The 20,919-nt window shown below is 42.3% G+C and overlaps 1 protein-coding gene across 5 annotated transcripts in view; it reads right to left on the reverse strand.

The window, feature by feature from the left end:
- phf14 (PHD finger protein 14) overlaps positions 1 to 20,919 on the reverse strand; it is a 360,384-nt gene that overhangs the window by 306,483 nt on the left and 32,982 nt on the right. For all 5 annotated transcript variants that reach the window (XM_068009622.1, XM_068009587.1, XM_068009597.1 and 2 more), the window contains exon 4: positions 18,795 to 18,939. In XM_068009622.1, the coding sequence (XP_067865723.1) occupies positions 18,795 to 18,939 (145 nt within the window). The remainder of the gene's footprint in view (positions 1 to 18,794; positions 18,940 to 20,919) is intronic.

The following is a 20,919-nucleotide window of genomic DNA, read 5'->3' on the forward strand; positions in this document are numbered from 1 at the left end:
TTTTTCTTCGTTATCTTATTCTCTACCTCTTTTGTCATCCAGGGATTTGTTTACCCTACCTTGCCCCTTCAAAAGGAACATACCTTGACTGTGCCTGAACTATCTTTTCTTTGAAGATATCCCATTGTTGAGCTACTGATTTTGCTGCCAACTTTTGACTCCAATTTATTTGCCCCAGATCCATTCTTACCCCTTTCAAGTTGGCTCTCCCCCAGTTAATTATTCTTACTCTGGATGGTTCTTTGTCCTTTTCCATAGCCAAAACCTTATGATACAATGATCACGGTCGCCTAAATGCTCTCGTACTGATACTTGATTCACTTGGCCCAGCTCATGCCCAAGAACCAGGTCTAGCCGTGCCTCCTTTCGCACTGGACTAGCAACACACTGCTGTCGAAAATTTTCCTGAACACACTCGAGGAACTCTTGCCCCTCACTGCCCTTTACACTACTATTATCCAGGTCTATGTTTGGATAAATAAAGTCCCCCATTATAATTTCCCTATAATTTTTGCACATCTCTGTAATTTCCTTGCAAATTTGTTCCTCCACATCCTTCTCACTAGCTCCTTCCCACTATAGACAACACCAAGCAATATAGCACAGTGGCGCAGTGGTTAGCACCGCAGCCTCACAGCTCCAGGGACCTGGGTTCGATTCTGGGTACTGCCTGTGCGGAGTTTGCAAGTTCTCCCTGTGTCTGCGTGGGTTTTCTCCGGGTGCTCCGGTTTCCTCCCAGAAGCCAAAAGACTTGCAGGTTGGTAGGTAAATTGGCCATTATAAATTGTCACTAGTATAGGTAGGTGGTAGGGAAATATAGGGACAAGGTGGGGATGTTTGGTAGGAATATGGGATTAGTGTAGGATTAGTATAAAAATGGGTGGCTGATGGTCGGCACAGACTCGGTGGGCCGAAGGGCCTGTTTCAGTGCTGTATCTCTAATCTAATCTAATCTAAACTGCACCTTTTTTTGTTCCTTAGCTCTAGCCAAATTGATTCTGTCCTCAATCCCTCTGTGACATCCTTTTTCTCCAGCACTGCACTGCTTTCCTTAATCAATACCGCCACCCCTCCCCCTTTTTCCCTTTCCTATTTTACGTGAACACCTTGTATCCAGGAATACTTAACACTAGCCCTGCACTTCTTTGAGCCAGGTCTCTGTTTATAGTCACATCATACTTCCACATGGCAATCTGTGCCTGTATCGCACCAATCTTATTAACCACACTCCGTGCATTCAGACATGCACATGAACACTGATTTAGACTTTATTACTTTCTCCCATACGCTGACCCCACCTAATAACTCATTATTCCCTACTCTAGTGCTATCTATCTCCCCCAGTATTCTGTGCACCTTGGTATTCTTCTCTTGTATTTGTTCCCGGTTCCCACACCCCAGACAAGTTACCAGTTTTGCTTCCCTCCAATCTGAGGTCCCTCTCAGGTTCCTAGCCCCCTGAAAATCTAGTTTAAATCCTCCCAAACAGCAGTAGCAAATCTCCCTGCGAGAATATTAGTCCCAGTCCTGCTAAGATGCAACCCACCCATCTTGTACAGGTCCCACCTGCCCCAGAACCAGTCCCAATGTCTCAGAAATCTGATGCCCTCCCTCCTACATCAGATCTCCAGCCACGTGTTCAATCGTTCAATTCTCCTATTCCTATGCTCACTCGCACGTGGGACTGGGAGTAATCCTGAGATTACTGCTTTTGAGATGCTGCTTTTTAATCTCCTTCCGAGCTCCCTAAAATCTGCTTTCAGGACCTGATCCCCCTTCCTACCTATGTCACTGGTACCAACGTGGACCACAACTTCTAGCTAATCACCCTCCCCCAGAAGAATGTCCGGTAGCCATTCTGCGACATCCTTGACCCTGGCACCTGGGAGGCAACACACCATGCTGGAATCATGTCTACGGCCGCAGAAATGCCTGTCTGTTCGCCTAACTAACGAATCCCCCATCACTACTGCTTCCTCGCCTCCTGTGGTGCCCCAAACGTGACTCTGACTGCATTCCTCTGAGGAACCATCACCCTCACCAGTATTCAAAATGGCAAACCAATTAACAAGCAAGATCGTCTCAGGGGACTCCTGCACTATCTCTTAGACTGCCTGGCGGTCACCCATTCCTCCATCTGCCTGCATGCTCCTAACCTGTGGTGTGACCACCTCCCTAAATGTGCTATCCACGTAGTTCTCTGCTTCACGGATACAGCGATTCCAGCCGCCACCAGAGTTGCGAAACCCGGAGCTCAAGCTTGTGCAGCCAGTGACACTTCCTGCAGATATGTTTGTCTCGGACACATGGCGTGTCAATGACTTTCCACATGCCACAGGCTGTACATTCCACTTGGCCGAGCTGCTCTGCCACAGCTTAACTTTACAGACTATTATAAGTAGAATGGGTTACCAGTTGCTCACCAATCAGCTCTTTCCACTGCACCAATGCAAGAACGAAATAGTGGAGGGTGAAAAAAGTTTTTAAAAATGGAGCATCTCCTTCCCCCTTCACTGAACTCGCCACTTACCAAAGTCGTATCGCCACACTCTGCTTGCAATCTACATGCCATTTTCAGTAAATTTTTAGCCCATCCAGTATCTCAACTACCTCTTCTTTCACCATGTCTAGGGTAGCATCTTCTTCTTGGTAAAGACAGATGCAAAGTACTCACTCATTTAGTACCTCAGCCTTGCAACCGCACCCCACCCCCCCCGCCTCTATGCGTAAATCCCTAATCGGCCCCACTCCTCCTTTTACTCTTCATGTGCCTATCGAGGCCTTTTAGATGCCCTTTTAGGTTAGTCGCAAGTATCCTCTCATACTCATTGCTTCTCTTATTTTTTTTTTCATTTACCCTCTGAAACTTCTACAGTCAGTCTGGTTCTCAACTGTATTATCCACCTGACATCTGTCATATGCTCCTTTTTTTTGCTTCATCTTACTCTCTTTCGTCACCCAGGGAGCTCTGGATCTGTTCACCCTACCTATGTCCTCATGGGAATGTACCTTGACTATACCCCAATTATCTCCTCTTTCAAATCAGCCAAATGTCCAGTTACAATTTTGCCTTCCAATTTTTGGTTCTAATTTATTTGGGCCAGATCCATTCTCACTTCAATGAAGTTGGCCCGCCCCCAATTAATTATCTTTTCTCTGACTTGCTCCTTGCCCTTTTCCATAGTTAACCTAAACCTGATGATGCTATGGTCACTTCCCCTAATTGTTCCCCTACTGACAGCGCAGGCATGTTCCCACAAAGATAAAGGGTGGTACGGCCAAATCTAGAGCCCCCGGTTATCTAGAAGCTTACAGGGTAAGTTAAAGCAGAAAAAGAAAGCTTATGATGATCACAAAAAACTTAATACTTTAGAAAGTTTACAGGAATATAGAAAGTGCAGGGTGAAGCAAAAAGGGAAATTAGAAAAGCAAAGAGAAGACATGAAAAATTATTGGCAGGTAAAATCAAGGAAAACCCAAAGATGTTTTATCAGTAATTTAAGAGCAAGAGGATAACTAAGGAAAGGGTAGGGCCAATCAGAGATATAGAAGGGAACTTACACGTGGATGCAGAAGATGTGAGCAGGGTTCTTAATGAGTTTTTTGTCTCTGTCTTCACAAAGAAGAGGGATGTTGCAGATATTATAGTTAAAGAGGAGTGTGAAATATTAGATACAGTAAGCATGAGAGAGGAAGTACGAGAGGGTCGGACATCCTTGAAATTGGATAAATCGCCAGGGCCGGATGGATTGCATCCCAAGTTGTTAAAGAAAGCCAGGGAGGAAATAGCAGATGCGCTGAGGATCATCGACAAATCCTCACTGGATACGGGCGAGGTGCCAGAGGACTGGAGGTCTGCGAACGTTATACCATTGTTTAAAAAGGGTGCGAGGGATAGGCCAAATAATTACAGGCTGGTCAGTCTGACCTCGGCGGTGGGTAAATTATTAGAATCAATTCCAAGGGACAGGATAAACTGCCACTTAAAAAGGCATGGATTAATCAGGGATAGTCAGCATGGATTTGTCTTACTAACTTGATTGACTTTTTTGAGGAAGTAACAAGGCGGATTGATGAGGGTAGTGCAGTGGATGTGGTCTACATGGATTTTAGCAAGGCATTTGAGAAGGTCCTGCATGGCAGACTTGTCAGAAAAATGAAAGCCCAAGGGATGCAGGGGAATGTGGCAGGTTGGATCCACAATTGGCTCAGTGACAGGAAGCAAAGGGTAGTAGTCGATAGATGTTTTTGCGAATGGAAAGTGGTTTTCAGTGGCGTTCCACAGGGCTGAGTGTTGGGACCCTTGCTGTTTGTGGTATATATTAATGACCTGGACTTAAATGTGTGATTGGGAAATGTGATGACACAAATATTGGCTGTGTAGTTGATAGTGAAGAGGATAGCTGTAGACTCCAGAATGATATCAATGGTTTGGTTGAGTGGGGGAAAAGTGGCAAATGGAATTCAATCCAGAGAAGTGTGAAGTAATGCATTTGGGGAGGGCAAACAAAGCAAGGGAATAAACAATAATCGGGAGGATATTGAGAGGGGTAGAAGAAGTGAGACACCTTGGAGTGTATGTTCACAGGTCCCTGAATGTGTCAGGACAGGCAGATAGAGTGGTGAAGGCAGAATATGGAATGCTTTCCTTTACTGGCCGAGGTATGGAATACAAAAGCAGGGATGTATCACTGGAACTGTATAAAACGTTGGTCAGGCCACAGTTGGAGTATTGCGTACAGATCTGGTCACCACGTTACAGGAAGGACATAATTTCTCTAGAGAGTACAGAGCAGATTTACAAGAATGTTGCCAGGGCTTGAAAGTTGCAGCTTTGAGGAAACATTGGAACGGCTGGGGCTCTTTTCCTTAGAACAGTGGAGGCTTAGGGGTGACTTAATTGAGATGTACAAAATTATGAGGGGCCTAGATAGAGTAGACAAGAAGGACCTGTTTCCCTGAGCAGAGAGGTCAATTACCAGGGGGCACAGATTTAAGGTGATTGGTTGAAGGATTAGAGGGCACATGAGGAAAAACTTTTTCAGCCAGAGTGTCTGGAATTCACTGCCAGGAACAGTGGTAGAGGCAGAAACCCTCAACTCATTTAAAAAGGTACTTGGACCTGCACCTGAAATGCTGTAACCTGCAAGGCTACAGACCAGGTGCTGGAAGGTGGGATTAGATTGGGTGGCTAGATTTTTCAGCCAGTGCAGACATGATGGGCTGAATGGCCTCCTTCTGTGCTGTAATTTTTCTATGGTTGTAAGACACTTGATTCACTTGGCCCACCTCATTTTCCAGAGCCAGATCTAGCAATGCCTCCGCCAACCTCACTGGATTGGAAACATACTGATATAGAAAATTCTCCTGAACACACTACAGAAACTCTTGCCCCTCTCTGCCTTTTACACTATTACTATCGCAGTCTATATTAAGATAAAGGAACTCCAGGTTTTGCAGTTCCACTCCCAATGTTTCAGACATTTTCTTTCACCAACACTGTTCCACTCTCAGCACAAATTAAGTAATCTTTGATTAAATAGACCTTTCCTACAGTACCAGGAACCCATGCCACAAGTTTGCTTTGCTATTAGCAAGTGCAGAATCCCCAAAATTGCAACTGCACTCCATGCCACTACATCTCATTTTTTTCTTCCCCAGTTCAGCAGATTAATTTCCCAATTGGTTATGCAATTAATTTTTTATTTTATTTTCTTCTTCTCCCAAACTTCCCAATATAGCACCACTGCTTTTTCCTCCTCATGTCCTTCAATTCATTAAATTTCTTTTGTAGATGGCCGCAGCATTCATTTTGCCTATTGGTATTTTTGCTATTGGTACATATGTAATACATTATTGATATTAAAATGCATATGGCTTGCAGTTTCTGTACCACAATTTTTAGTCATTTATATGTCTACATTTATAATGGAAAAAAACAGAATATGTCAACTGTTTTGTCATGCTGCTGCTGCGGGTCTCCCACACTAGGTGAGGATGCCATCCTCCTCCCAACCCCCTCTCCCCTCCCAGATGCACACACTGAAACGGGCAGTGCATGGATCTGCAGATCAAATGTTTTTCCCTATAACCTTTGAAGTCTGTATATGTATCTTTTTTTTGGCATTATTTTGTCTATTTAACATATTTAAATTTTTTAATAAAACCATAATTCCAGTGCTAATGCACAATTCAACAATCCTGCAAAAGCATATTTTATGAACTTAAATTTTGTTTCTCAGGAAACTGGATTAATGATGTTCAGAAAGCATAATATTCCTTCACTAACTTTATAATTATTTTTTAAGTATTGCATATAGCACACACTTCCCCTGAACACTTTATTAATAACACCATTATTATAAGACGGCTTATTCATATGCAATGCCATGAGAGACACATACATCCAGGAGGTTTGATTCAAAAAGAAGCAATGAGAAAAGATTTTTAAAAAAAATTTGGTTAAGATGTGGAATGTTAGTGCTGTGCAATGGAACATGTTTTTACTTCAGTCAACCATCATCAGCATCGAGCATTCTCAGGTCAAATATAAATATGGCCAGATATTGAGTAAAGCTCAATTTACTCTTAACAGTTTGCTCAACCCTAACCTCATTAACCTCACTTATGCTTATGCAGTAAAATTTCTCATCTAAAGTTGCCACTTGTGGGGAGGAATAACACTGCACAACAATTATATACAAAATCGCAGCTATGGAAAATGCACCATACGGATAAGCTAGTAATGTTATTGCTTTTAAAGGACAGGAAGGAATAACAGAGCTTTGTGAAGCTGGGCTGGTTAGAAGTATATCTTTCAACCCTACAGATATATTTTCTGCCATAAATGATAAACAAGGCAGTTTTATCAGGAAGAGGGTGAAACTCCAAATATCCAGCAGCAATTTTCAATCAGGTTGTGTGCTATAAATTGCAACGCAGTAGGAAAACACTTCATCTTCCACAATATCCATTGAATAGAACGAGAAATGCAACATTATATAAATATTCCATAACTTTTTTTTTTAAATGAGTAAATTTAAAATAATTTCCTTAAACTCAACACTTTCACTGTTGAATAATTCTATATATTTTTTCTATCTAGCACCATTTTTTCATTGTTTAAAAGGTTCAGTAGTGTACCTCTGCTTACACCTTTCCAATCTTTTAAAGTCAGAATTACATTTTGAAATGGGTTGAAGAACTACGAAACATTTTATCCAAAACCACATTTAGGAAACAAGATTTTTGATGCTCATTTAGTTTGAATTCTGTGTGTCCGTTCTCCGAGTAAGCTTCTGCAATCTATACTAAATCCTGGGTCCACAATCTTACACTGGGAGAAAGGAAAAAAAATTTCTAAATGCCAGCAGCCAACCCACAAATGCTGGTTTTACACCATTTGACCAAACTAGCAGCTGTATAAAAACAACATTTAGATTAAAGATAAACTTTAGCTGAACAGATTGAATTGATTAGATTAAGATTTGTTAAAATAGCTTCAATACGGGATCATTGGGTTAAAATACTGTACTAATAAAATAGTTTGTGATAAAATGTTTTTTACAATTACATTTAGGAATAATTTCAAAAGGCAAAGCAGCAGATATTATACATATTGAGACGCATCAACTTAACACACTGTTTCTTTAATTGCATTTTATCATGTCTTACAAGAATGGTACCAACTAAGCCATCATTGAAAATATATAGAGCTTCTCAAATTGGCATCAGGCTGGTGTGAAGTGATAAACAACCTATACCTTCATATTCCTATTATGCAATCCCTTGTGTGAAGGCATGCCTCTTCACCTTGCCTATTACGAACTATAAAATGAGAGATTTATCACCTGCATAAACATAAAAATATTCTCGCACTGTTGTACAAATCAGTTACAGCTCAGCAAACAGTGCTAGGTAGCAGTTTAAAAATCAGAGAACTCATAACTCACAATGGCACTCTGGCATCTGTGTAGCTCATGAGGTTTTACTGTACTGTGATGGCACTGTAAGCAGAATAAGTTGGGGTGGAGTGGAAATGAGTACCTGAAACAGAAGTTCGTTTTTACCATATCAAACAAATCAGTATCCAGCAAAAACTACCAATTTATGGCCCTGATAAATAGCTGTGGAATGAACAGAAGATAAATGCTGTTATGTTTAAACTGGAATGAAGATGAACTTCCTGTTAACCTTTATTTGCAGATAAATGATGGAGAGGGAAGAAAAAGCTGCACCAAGATTATCAAAATAAGTTACCACCAGAAAATAGTTGCAAGCAACAAGTATATCAATCACACAAAACATGCTTAAAACTAGCAATCTGGTTGCCACCAGTCCTAGTAAATAATTTTCCATTAATACAGCACACAAACTAAGTGCTCAGTTCTTACTTTCACCTGTTTATTACTGGCCTAACTTGCAACCATCAGTTACTGAATTTTTTTTTTAAAAACTCTATTTACTTCATAATTAGTCGAAAGCCAGATAAATCTCAGCCTTTCTATTGTTAACTGTTTGGTGTTCACCTTGAGATCCAATTCCCATCTCTCCATCTTCCCCACAAACCAAAACACATTCTTATGGATGGATTTAAGAACAAAAACATAACTATGTCCAAATTGTATCAGTCTACATACATAATATTCTATTTTTTTTGGCTCCCCTTCACGCAACCTCTCTCTATCACACAGCATACCTGGGACAAGATGGTGAGCAAATAAACTTTGCCCAGGGCTTATTCTATGCTTAAATTTATCTGATTGACATTGAGCTTGCTAGTGTGACATAGCTTCAAGCTTTAAATCTAGACAAGTTGTACTCCTCTTATGGGACAGCAAAACTTGAAACTGGTGTGGGGAACAGAGGGCAATAATTACTCTGTGCTGTCCCATATTCACCACCCTGTCATTAGAACTTACAAAAGAATGTATCTATCCGAGTTAACTGAATTCTGAGACTTCTCTGTTCCAAGCAGTATTACAAATTATGCATTGAGTATCAGATAAACCACAGCATTAATGTTGCAAATACATATAATCTTGAGAGAGGATAGTTATGACTGGTTAATTGTTCAGCTATCTACATGTGGATTTGATGTATTACTTTCCAATTTCCAAAGAACAGAACAGTTTAAAAACCTACTTCAAAGAAGATATTTTAATGGCTGGAAGGTCTTCAAACACAATCTAAACATAGTGCACTGTCACAGGCAATTCTCACCATACTTCCTCTGCTCTCAAATGACAACAGTTCAAAAAAAATGTATTGTCATCGAGACAAAGAGTTGTACAGCACAGAAACAGGCCCTCCGCCCATTGTGTCTGTGCTGGCCATCAAGAACCTATCTATTCTAATCCCATTTTCCAGCACTTGGCCAGTAGCCTCGTATGCTATGGCTTTTCAAGTGCTCATCTAAATACTGAATACTTCTTAAATGTTGTGAGGGTGCCTGCCTCTACCACCCCTTCAGGCAGTGTGTTCCAGATTCCAACCATACTCTGGGTGAAAAGATTTTACCTCAAATCCCCTCTAAACCTCCTGCCCCTTACCTTAAATCTATGACCCCTGCTGATTGACGCCTCCACGAAGGGAAAAAAAGTTTCTTCCTATCTACCCCCCTTAATAATTTAGTATACCTCAATCAGGTTCCCCTTCAGCTTTCCCTGCTCTAAGGAAAACAACCAGAGCCTATCCAGTCTCTCTTCATAGCTGAAATGCTCCAGCCCAGGCAACATCCTGGTGAATCTGCTCTGCACCCTCTTCAGTGCTATCACATCCTTCCTATAGTGTGGCAACCATAATTGTACACAATACTCCAGCTGTGGCCTAACTCGCGTTTTATACAGCTCCAGCATAACCTCCCTGCTCTTGTATTCTCTGCCTCAGTTAATAAAGGAAAGTATCTCATATGCCTTCCTAACCACCTTATCGATCTGTGCTGCTGCCTTCAGTGATCTATGGACAAGTACACCAAGGTCCCTCTGTACTTCCTAGGGTCCTTCCATCCATTGTATATCCCCTTGCCTTGTTTGTCCTCCCAAAATGCATCACCTCACACTTCTCAGGATTAAATTCCATTTGCCACTGCTCTGCCCATCTATATCTCACTGTAATCTAAGGCTTTCCTCCTCACTATTTACGACATCACCAATTTTCATGTCATCTGCAAACTTACTGATCATACCTCCTATATTCATGTCTAAATCATTAACGTACACTACAAACAGCCAGGGTCCCAGCACCAATCCCTGCAGTACACCACTGGTCACAGGCTTCCAATCGCAAAAACAACCCTCGACCATCACCCTCTGTCTCCTGCCACTAAGCCAATTTTGGATCCAATTTGCCAAACTGCCCTGGATCCCATGGGCTCTTACTTCTTAACCAATCTCCCATGCGGGATCTTATCAAACATCTTACTGAAGTCCATGTAGACTACATCAACTGCCTTACCCTCATCACATCTAGTCACCTCCTCAAAAAATTCAATCAAGTTTGTTAAGCATGATCTCCCCCTGACAAAGCCATGCTGACTATCCTTGATTAATCCCCAATATAAAATAAAAACCAAGAAATGTTGGAAATACTCAGCAGGTCTGGCAGCATCTGTGGAGAGAGAAGCAGAGTTAACGTTTCGGGTCAGTGACCCTTCTTCGGAACTGGCAAATATTAGAAATGTCAAAGGTTATAAGCAAGTAAAGCAGGGGTGGGGCAAGAGATAACAAAGGAGAAAGTGCAGATTGGACAAGGCCACAGATTAGCTGACCAGAAGGTCATGGAGCAAAGGCAAACAATATGTTAATGGCGTGTTGAAAGACAAAGCATTAGTACAGATAGGGTGTTAACAGATTGAAGATTGAACAGCAGCAAGTACAAACATGAAAAAAAAACAGTGGGTAAGCAAACTGAACAAACTAAGATGAAATAAAATAAACAGACAAAAAAAAAATGTAAAAAATAACTAAAAATAAAAAGTTAAATGGGGGGCCCGTCATGCTCTGAAATTATTGAACTCAATGTTCAGTCCGGCAGGCTGTAGTGTGCCTAATCGGTAAATGAGATGCTGTTCCTCGAGCTTGCGTTGATGTTCACTGGAACACTGCAGCAAGCCCAGGATAGAGATGTGAGCATGAGAGGAGGGGGGAAGTGTTGAAATGGCAAGCAACCAGAAGCTCAGGGTCCTGCTTGCGGACTGAGCCGAGGTGTTCCGCAAAGTGGTCACCCAGTCTGCGTTTGGTCTCCCCAATGTAGAGGAGACCACATTGTGAGCAGCGAATACAGTATACTACATTGAAAGAAGTACAAGTAAGTCGCTGCTTCACCTGAAAGGAGTGTTTGGGGCCTGGGATAGTGAGGAGAGAGGAGGTAAATGGGCATATATTACACCTCCTGTGATTGCAGGGGAAGGTGCCATGGGAAGGGGGCGAGGTGGTGGGGGTAATGGAGGAGTGGACCAGAGTGTCACGGAGGGAACGATCCCTTCGGAATGCTGACAGGGGAAGGGAGGGGTAGTGGCATCACGCTGGAGGTGGCGGAAATGGCGGAGGATGATCCTTTGGATATGGAGGCTGATGGGGTGGAAAGTGAGGACAAGGGGAACTCTGTCACAGCTCTGGGAGGGAAGGGAATGGGTGAGGGTAGAGGTGCGGGAAATGGGCCGGACACGGTTGAGGGCCCTGTAAACAACAGTGGGGAGGAATCCTCGGTTGAGGAAAAAGGAAGTCATATCAGAAGCGCTGTCATGGAAGGTAGCATCATCAAAGCAGATGCATCGGAGACGGAGAAACTGGGAGAACGGAATGGAGTCCTTACAGGAGGCAGGATGTGAAGAAGTGTAGTCAGGGTAGCTGTGGGAGTCGGTGGTTTTATTATGGATATTAGTAGACAACCTATCCCCAGAGATGGAGACCGAGAAGTCGAGGAAAGGAAGGGAAGTGTCAGAGATGGATCATGTAAAAGGTGAGAGAAGGGTGGAAATGGAAGCAAAGTTGATAAAGTTTTCCAGTTCGGGTCGGGAGCAGACAACAGCACCAATAAGTGGAGATTAATCCTGTCCCTCAGAAATTTTTTCCCTACCACTGACGTTCGACTCACTGGCCTGTAATTACCTGGTTTATTCTTGCAACCCTTCTTGAATAATGGTACCACATTCGCTGTCCTCCAGTCCTCTGGCACCTCTCCTGTGGCCAGAGAGGATTTGACAATTTAAAAAATGTCCTTGCTATCTCCTCCCTTGCCTCACAGAACAGCCTGGGATACATCTCATTTGGGCATGGGGATGTATCCACTCTTATGCTGGATAAAACCTCCTCCCTTTCAATGCTAATGTATATCACAATCCCCCTCCCTGATCTCTACACCTAAATCGTCCTCCGGCTCCACACACAGATTGCCACTTTGGTCCCTAATGGGCCCTACTCTTTCCCTGGTTATCCCCTTGCCCTTAATATACATATAAAATGCCTTGGGATTTTCCTTTATCTTGTCCACCAGTGCTTTTTCATGCCCCCTCTTCACTCTCCCAATTGCTATTCTGTTTTAACAAAAAAATCAGCACCACATGGCAAATGCGCAATGATGGCAAGTCTCCCAACTTGGGCTTTGACTAGTATCTTTCATCCCTCAACAGATAAACAGGAAACTTGACTTATGGTTTTAAAATAGAAGTATGTGATCCCATTGTCTAAAATCTTGACCAACACACAAAGCTTCATTAAAATAAAGTGAAGATCACAAATAGCCAGTAACACTGATAATCTGCATGTTTCTAAAGTCCACATGTCAAAATATAAATTTCTGGTTTCTAATATACTGAAATGTGACCTACCTGAGTCGTAACATATAATTGGGGGCTCTGTGTGGGATAACTCAAAAGCCGACAACGTACAATTGTAAGTGGGGTAATAATAATTGAAAAGAGGAAAAGGAAACAACAGGTTTCTTGTGCATTAGAGTAAAGTTTACACTACCGGAATGTCTTTGTTAGTTGCTACGACCTTTCTGGGGAAGTAGGATGTACCCGAGTGATTTGAGAAACCTAACAAAGGATTTGGTGTTGGCATTAGAAATAAAACCAGGAGCTAAGAAATTGAGGTAATAGCACACCATTTGAAATTGGAAGAAAAAGGCAAACCAGATGGTAGTGCAGTTGAATTAGCTAAAACCTAGTAGCAACTTCTTAAAAAACTCATTTTTTCCAGAAACCATACTAATTATCTTTAATAACTACTTTCCTGTCCAGGTGATTTTACATAGTTTCTCTTGTGATCCTTTCTAATCTTATCTGTGATAGAAGTTAAAATTTGGGGCCTACAGTTCCCTACTTCTGCCTTGTTTCCCCTTTTGAAAATTGGTACTATTCCCAGCCCAGGTGAGGAATAGACAGAGGGAATGTTTTGAAAGGCACTGTATAAATTCACTTAATTTATTTCTTGTTCCATGTCATGCTATTGTCAATAACCAGTCAGCTTCTTTATTTCTTCAACGTATAAAGAACTCAAAATCTGATTTTTCTTAACATGGTGAACTGCCCATCACTAAAAAAGAAAAATGCTACCACAACCTTTCTGGATGATCACACTGCCCCCAGAGAAATGCCTCAATGATCTGCAATGAAACTGACCACTGTGGCGGAAAAATGGTATTTGAAATGGAAAAGGCCAAGGGAAAATGCCATGACATCTATTCAAGTCTTGAGTCAAATTATTACAACTTACTTTTATTCTCACGTACACAGTCATTCTTGGCACCCCTAAATTATCTTAGCAACATGATATTAAAAAGAAATGAATGAAATGAGGCACTATTTTAAAACTGGTGTCATGAACACACTTCCATTGTTAATATTTTTTGAGGACATGTGTAAAAGACTGTGGAAATACCTGAGGAGATGCTGGACTTTTTTTTTCAAAAAGGGTCACTGGAAGGACACTTGGGACTTTGTTTAAAAAACAAACACTTACTGGAAGTTGCATGTCTTAGGCTAAGTAAACAGCAGGAGCTTTGCTGACTATTGGAGTCGGCTACAGAGAAGTGACATGTCAAATTTATGGTGGTCAGGAGTTGGTTTTGTTTTTGAATTGTTTGAAGGGGCAGTTGGGATGTAAGCTTGCCGAGAGAGAGGCGACGAGCTCATCCTCTTCTACCTCTTTGAGAGACCCTGCGAATCCAGAGAGAGAGCTGGAGAAACTGATGCAGCATTTCTCCAGAGAAGCTTCTGCAAGACTTTCTCTTGACATCTCCTGAACAAACTGTTTCTGAAAGATCCCAGTGACCACCGTATGTGCTAAGCTACACCCGTCTATGCGTATCCAGACGCCAGACCGACTGGAAAATTCCATAGTTTATCCTCTTTCTTCAAGAATTAACAAGTATTTGGCCAAAGTGGGAGGCACAGTGATTAGCACCGCAGCCTCACAGCTCCAGCGACCCGGGTTCGGTTCTGGGTGCTGCCTGTGCGGAGTTTGCAAGTTCTCCCTGTGACCAGGTGGGTTTCCGCCGGGTGCTCCGGTTTCCTCCCACAGCCAAAGACTTGCAGGTTGATAGGTAAATTGGCCATTGTAAATTGCCCCTAGTGTAGGTAGGTGGTAGGAGAATTGTGGGGATGTGGTAGGGAATATGGGATTAATGTAGGATTAGTATAAATGGGTCGGCACAGGCTCGGTGGGTCGAAGGGCCTGTTTCAGTGCTGTATCTCTCGATGAAGTATTTTTGTTGTTGTAAAGTTGATCTCTGCAGAGAAAGCTTCTTTATTTTTCCCTTAACTGGTGTGCGCATGCACGTGTGTTGGGATATTTAGAAGGGAATTTATTTATACGGTCAAGAAAGCCCCATATACCAAATGAGAAATATTAATTTTATTGGTTGGAAGCTTACATTAGACTTTTAATGGAAAAAATCCTACAGTTGACTTGGGAAGTTAAACCAGGGCAGGACATGTACAGTGAATGGCAGGGCCCCGGGGAGTGTTCTTGAGCAGAGACACCTTGGGGCGCAAGTATATAGTTCCCTGAAAGTGGCAATACAGGTAGACAGGGTGGTGAAGAAGGCGTATGGCATGCTTGCCTTCATGGGCCGAGGCATTGAGTACAAGAGTTGGGACATCATGTTACAGTTGTACATAACATTGGTTCGGCCGCATTTGGAGTACTGTGTGCAGTTCTGGTCGCCGCACGACAGGAAAGATGTGATGAAGCTAGAGAGGGTGCAGAAAAGATTCACAAGGATGTTGCCTGGTTTGGAGGGCTCGAGTTATAAAGAGAGATTGGATAGGCTGGGTCTGTTTTCCCTGGAGCGAAGGAGGTTGAGAGGGGACATGATAGAGGTATATAAAATTACAAGAGGCATTGCTAGGGTAGATAGCCAGATTCTGTTTCCCATGGTAGGGGTGACTAAAACTAGAGGGCATAGATTTAAGGTGAGAGGAGGAGGTTTAAAGGGGATCAAAGGGCTAATTTTTCACACAAAGAATAGTGGGTATCTGGAATGAGCTGCCTGAGGTGGTGGTGGAGGCAGGAACAGTAGCAACATTTAAGAGGCATCTGGACAGGTACTTGAATGAGCAAGGCATAGAGGGGTATGGAATAAATGCAGGCAGGTGTGATTAGTATAGATAGGCATTAAGGGCAGCATGGGCGCAGTGGACTATGACTTTTTAAAAAAACTAGCAGTCAAGATGGCCACTGCAATTTGCATTTGAAATACCAGGAGATTGAACTGGAGACAAAAGTCTAACAAGAAGCCCAGCCAGAACAATGCTTTAGCTAACTGAGTAGATCACCCAGATCATCCTCTTTAGCGGGCCATTCAAACTCATCCTGAGGCATTCATAAGTGGAAACATCCCTCCAGGAAATATCACTGACAACCTCACCTGAGAGCGCTTTTGGGTTTTAGTCTTTGGACCTCATTAAAAACAAAGGGGACTGAGAGAACTATGTGACCATCTGTCCATCTCTGAGAAAACAGAAGTTTTGTTACACTCAGAGAAGACAAGCAGAAATGGAGATTGCAGAAGCAGAGAAAGCTGGGGGCTTCCCTTTCTCTCTCCCCAGAAAACATCAAGTTTGAAATCTTTCTGTGACTGTGGACCCTCCAAGCCTACAGACTGCTGCAGCCAGCAACCAGGGGAAGGGAGCCAACTACAATTCTGCCTTCAAGAAAACCCTGAACAAAGCAGACCAACCACAAAGTGCACTCTGACCGAGGACTTCAGGAGTACAGCTTCAGCCGGAGGACTACCGGATCACCCACTTCACAGACTGTGTAATTATGTTCCATTTATTCTGGACCTCTATCTCATCACTAAATCTATTTTTCCCTCTGTAATCTATCTGTGTGTGGGTTTCGTGTGTGAATGTGTAGCAAATTTTTTTGTATTTTTAAATCAGGGTTAGCGTGTTAAGTATAATAAACTTACCTCTTTCTTGTTTAAATTCAAGAAAACTTGCCCGATTGTGAAAGAACCAATCACAGTAAAGGTAAAACACTCAGAGGTGGTAAGCACAACCACTGTTTAAAAGAAATAAACCCTGCTGCGGTCGAACAACAGGAAAGGCAAGAGGGGAGCCTAAGACCCCCACCTCACCTGGCCATAATAATACTTCCATATTTCAACCTTTGTGTTCATAAGCTTTGCATCTTTATTGAATGAGTCTTGTTTTATAATAAATTAATAATTTTGTTGTTTATTAAAGAAACCTGGTTGGCAGACTTTTATTCTGAAACTAGAATAAAGTATACAATTGGCCATATCAGTAACTGGGTAAAACATTTAAATATATGTTGTGATCCATGGAGAAGTGGAACTAGAGAAAGACAGTGCACTGCTCCAGCCTCATAACTCTGGGGCAACACAAGTGTAAAGTTCCTATTATGAACACATACCTATAATTTTGAAGTAAGACAAATAAAGAAATGCATTACACTAACACTTACAAACTCTTAACAAGAGACAAGCTAAGATACCCTAGGTCACACAGACTGATTAGCACTCTGTTACAAGGATCAAGCGGGGGATTGGAACAGACTGGATTGCTCCACGGCCTCCTGTGCCATAAATGACTATGATTTTGTTAATGACGTGCATTAAAAGACAATGGAGGTACTAAGCAAGCTGTTTGCAACCCTTCATACAGTTAAGGTTTTTATTTCAAGACATACAAGAGATGTTAAACAGTAGGATGGTGAGCGATACCCAATTCTTCATGGTAAATTTGCACCAACAAACATAATGACAGAAGCCAAACAAAAGCATATGGGTGAACTTATATATGAAGTGAATCAAAGACCCAGTGGGAAAAATCAATTAGAGCTTTTGAATAGGTTTCTGGCAAACAAATAAGGACCTGCCCTCCAACATAAGGTCAGAAGTGGGGATGTTCGCACAGTGCTCAATACCATTCGCAACTCCTCAGATACTGAATCAGTCCGTGCTGCATACAAAACGACCTGGACAACATTCAGGCTTGGGCTGGTAAGTGTCAAGTAACATTTGTGCCACACAAGTGCCGTGCAATGACCATCTCCAACAAGAGAGAATCTAACCATCGCCCCTTGAAATTCAAAGGCATTACCATTGCCAAATCCCCCACCAACAACACCCTGGGGGTTATCATTGACCAGAAACTTAGCTGGAACAGCCATACAAATACTGTGGCAGGTCAGAGGCTGGGACTTTTGCAATGATTAGCTCCCCTTTTGATTCCCCAAAGCCTGTCCACCATCTACAAGGCACAAGTCAGGTGTGAGATGGAATACCCTCCACTTGCCTCGATGAGTGCAGCTCCAACAACACAAGAAACTCAACACCATCCAAGACAAAGCAGCTCGCTTGATTGGCACCCCATCCAACACCTTAAACATTCATTCACTCCATCACTGGCAAACAGTGGCAGCAGTACATACCATCTACAAGATGCACTACAACAAATGCCCAAGGATCCTTCGAAAGCACCTCCCAAACCCAGGACATCTACCACCTAGAGTAACAATGGCAGCAGGCGCATGAGAATATCACTACCTGCAAGTCCCCCTCCAAGTCACACACCATCCTGACTTGGAATTATATTGCTGTTCATTCACTGTCGCTGGATCAAAATCCTGGAATTCATGAACTCATTCCCTAACAGCACTGTGGGTGTACCTACACCATATGGACTGCAGCAGGTCAAGGCGACGGCTCACCACCACCTTCTCAAGGGCAAGTAGGAATGGACAATAAATGCTGGCCTTGCCAGTGACGCTCACATCCCATGAACAAATTAAAAAAACAACTAAATTGAGATCTGAAATTAGAAAGTTTATTTGGTACATAATAGAAATATTTAACAAATTTTCACTAATAAATGGAAAACATTACTGACGTAGAAATAATTACAAACCTTAATCCTTTCACCTCCCAAATTGGTCTTACAAAGCAGCTCTCGCTGCAGCAACAATTGCTCTCATTTCTTAAAAATGACAATTATGTAAAAGGGGTGGAAGGTTATCGGGGGTAGGTGGAAATGTGGAGTAATCAGTTCAGCCATGAACTTATCAAATGGCGGAGGAGGCTCGAAGGGCCGACTGGCCTACTCCTGCTCCTAATTCGAATGTTCGTACGTTCCAGTCACATGCAGATGAAACTGATACTAAACATCCCCAGCAGAGAAGCAATTGAATAAACAGAAATCTAGGATCATGTTATCCATGGCCCGTTTGTTTAAATTTCAATACCACTTTTATTTGGTCAACAGATTAAAGCTGAATTGTTTATACTTACAATGACACACTGCTAAAACCCAAAGCACTTACCTTCATGCACAGTTACTCCACAATTGTCACATTGAACAATTTCATCTGCATCTTCACTGTTGTCTCCCAGACATACACAGCATATCTGTACAATGTCCATCTTCTGAGTACTGAAGTTTTGGTCTTTGTCTGTTAAAAAGGAGTCCTAAAAAATTTTAAAAAGTAAAAAATTGAAGTATCAAAAATATTTCAACCAGTGAATACACCATAATGGTAATTGTGCACTGAAGAGGCTGAGTTCTGAATCCACTGTATTATTTTACAATATGCAAATCTCAAATAAAATATGTAGAATAGATGGACAGATTAACAAAGGCAGTCTCCATACGAGTTTCACATCACTGCTACACACAAGTGAAGGTTCTTGCATAATAGAGTCAAAGGAACAGTCAAACATTTTGCAGCTTTATAATACACAAGTCTCCTGCCCACCTGATGAGAGATGGGCTTAAAAACAGGATTCTATTTATTTAGACAAAGACAAAAATTAAGTCCTATTTTGTCCTTTATCTGGGGGTGATAGATAAATACATTCTACTTCAGGTTTCATAGTTTCCTCCAGCGTACTAGAGACCTTACAATAAAATACCCCATTTCCTACATTACAACAGTGACTACGCTTCAAAAATACATCACTGGCTGTAAAGCACATTGGGACGTCTGATGGTCATGAAAGGCATGATATAAATACAGGTCTTTTTCTTCCCAAGAGACTCAATGAATTTTACCTATTTTTTCTTTCAGTACATTTCAAGTGACTAAACTTCAAAAGCATTTCATTGCCTATAAAGTGCTTGGCGACATCCCAAGGTCCTAAAAGGCATTATATAAATGCAAGTTCTTTCTTCTGTCTTTCTAGCATAATCCACAATAAATCATCTCACCCTAAAAAAGCCTTTGGTTCGCACTGCTTGAACAGGTTTCTTAGTGGACCTGGGATTTTTTTTTAAAACTTCTTGACAATTACCAGTTGTACATCCGCTGTGGGCCCATGGTGTCAGCCTTGGCTCAGTGGCAGCACACTCACGGAGTCAGAAGGCTGTGGGTTCAATCTGCGCTCCAGAAATCTGACCATAAACTATTACAGTACTAAAGAAATGCTGCACAGAGGTGCTGTCTTTTGAATAAAATGTTAAATTAAGGCCCACCTGCCCTCTCAGGTGGCAGTCATTCTAAAGCACTATGCAAAGGGCCAAAAGAGGGCCTTCCACCTTAAAAGCAGCAGCAGGATGCCACGGCGTGAGAGGGGACACTGCAAAATGGGGGCAACCCCTCCACAGAGCTGCATGCGGCTATTACTTCAACCAGGCAGTCGGCAGTGGGCCTCTAGGCTTGCCTGGAGTGCTGGCCCCTGGTCTACCGCTGGAGGCTGCCTCCAGGCAGCTAAATTGTACCCCGCTGCCTGCGGGGACCTGGGGGATGACTGGAAAATCCCTGTGAGCTTCTATTAACCCTGCTGCATCCTATTCACCCTCTGGGAAAATGGCCCAGGGGCAGGATGGAGATGGAGAATTGGCATGCAGGCCAGCAGCACGAAATTCCACGTGCACCCACCTCCATTCCTGCCTCCAGTGGGGGCTAAAGATCTTGCCCATTATCTGGTCAGCATCTCATTGCTGATTGTGGAACCTTTCTATACACAAATTGGCTGCTTTGATTCCCTACATTAAAACAGTAACTACACTTCAAAGGTACTTTATTGACTATAAAGTGGTTTGGGAAGTCTGAGGTCAAGAAATAATACTGCGAGTCTTGCCTTCCACTAAGAAGAGGAAGAAATCAAATTATCATCTGATGTTGGGACAGATTATAAAGAACTTTTCTCTGCATCTGTCAATGCTATATCAGAGTACTCAATGCTAACTATTGGTGACAAAAATCGAGGAAGTATTCTATCCTCTACCACTGATAGCCCTCACCTGATCACAGTACCAAAACAAATCACCTCAGCGCTCTTCAACATACCAGTATACATAAAAGAAATCGATAACATGGTGTTCACAGCAAAAGAACTGCAGATGACATGTTAAGATGCTATTCCACCTTTTCTCATTTGAAAGGGATGGGGGCCATGGCTGTTTATATGCAAGATAACTTCTCAGCTTCCAAAATCTCTCACCAACTT

This window comes from Heterodontus francisci, chromosome 2 (genome assembly GCF_036365525.1).
Source record: "Heterodontus francisci isolate sHetFra1 chromosome 2, sHetFra1.hap1, whole genome shotgun sequence".
Lineage (NCBI taxonomy): Eukaryota > Metazoa > Chordata > Chondrichthyes > Heterodontiformes > Heterodontidae > Heterodontus > Heterodontus francisci.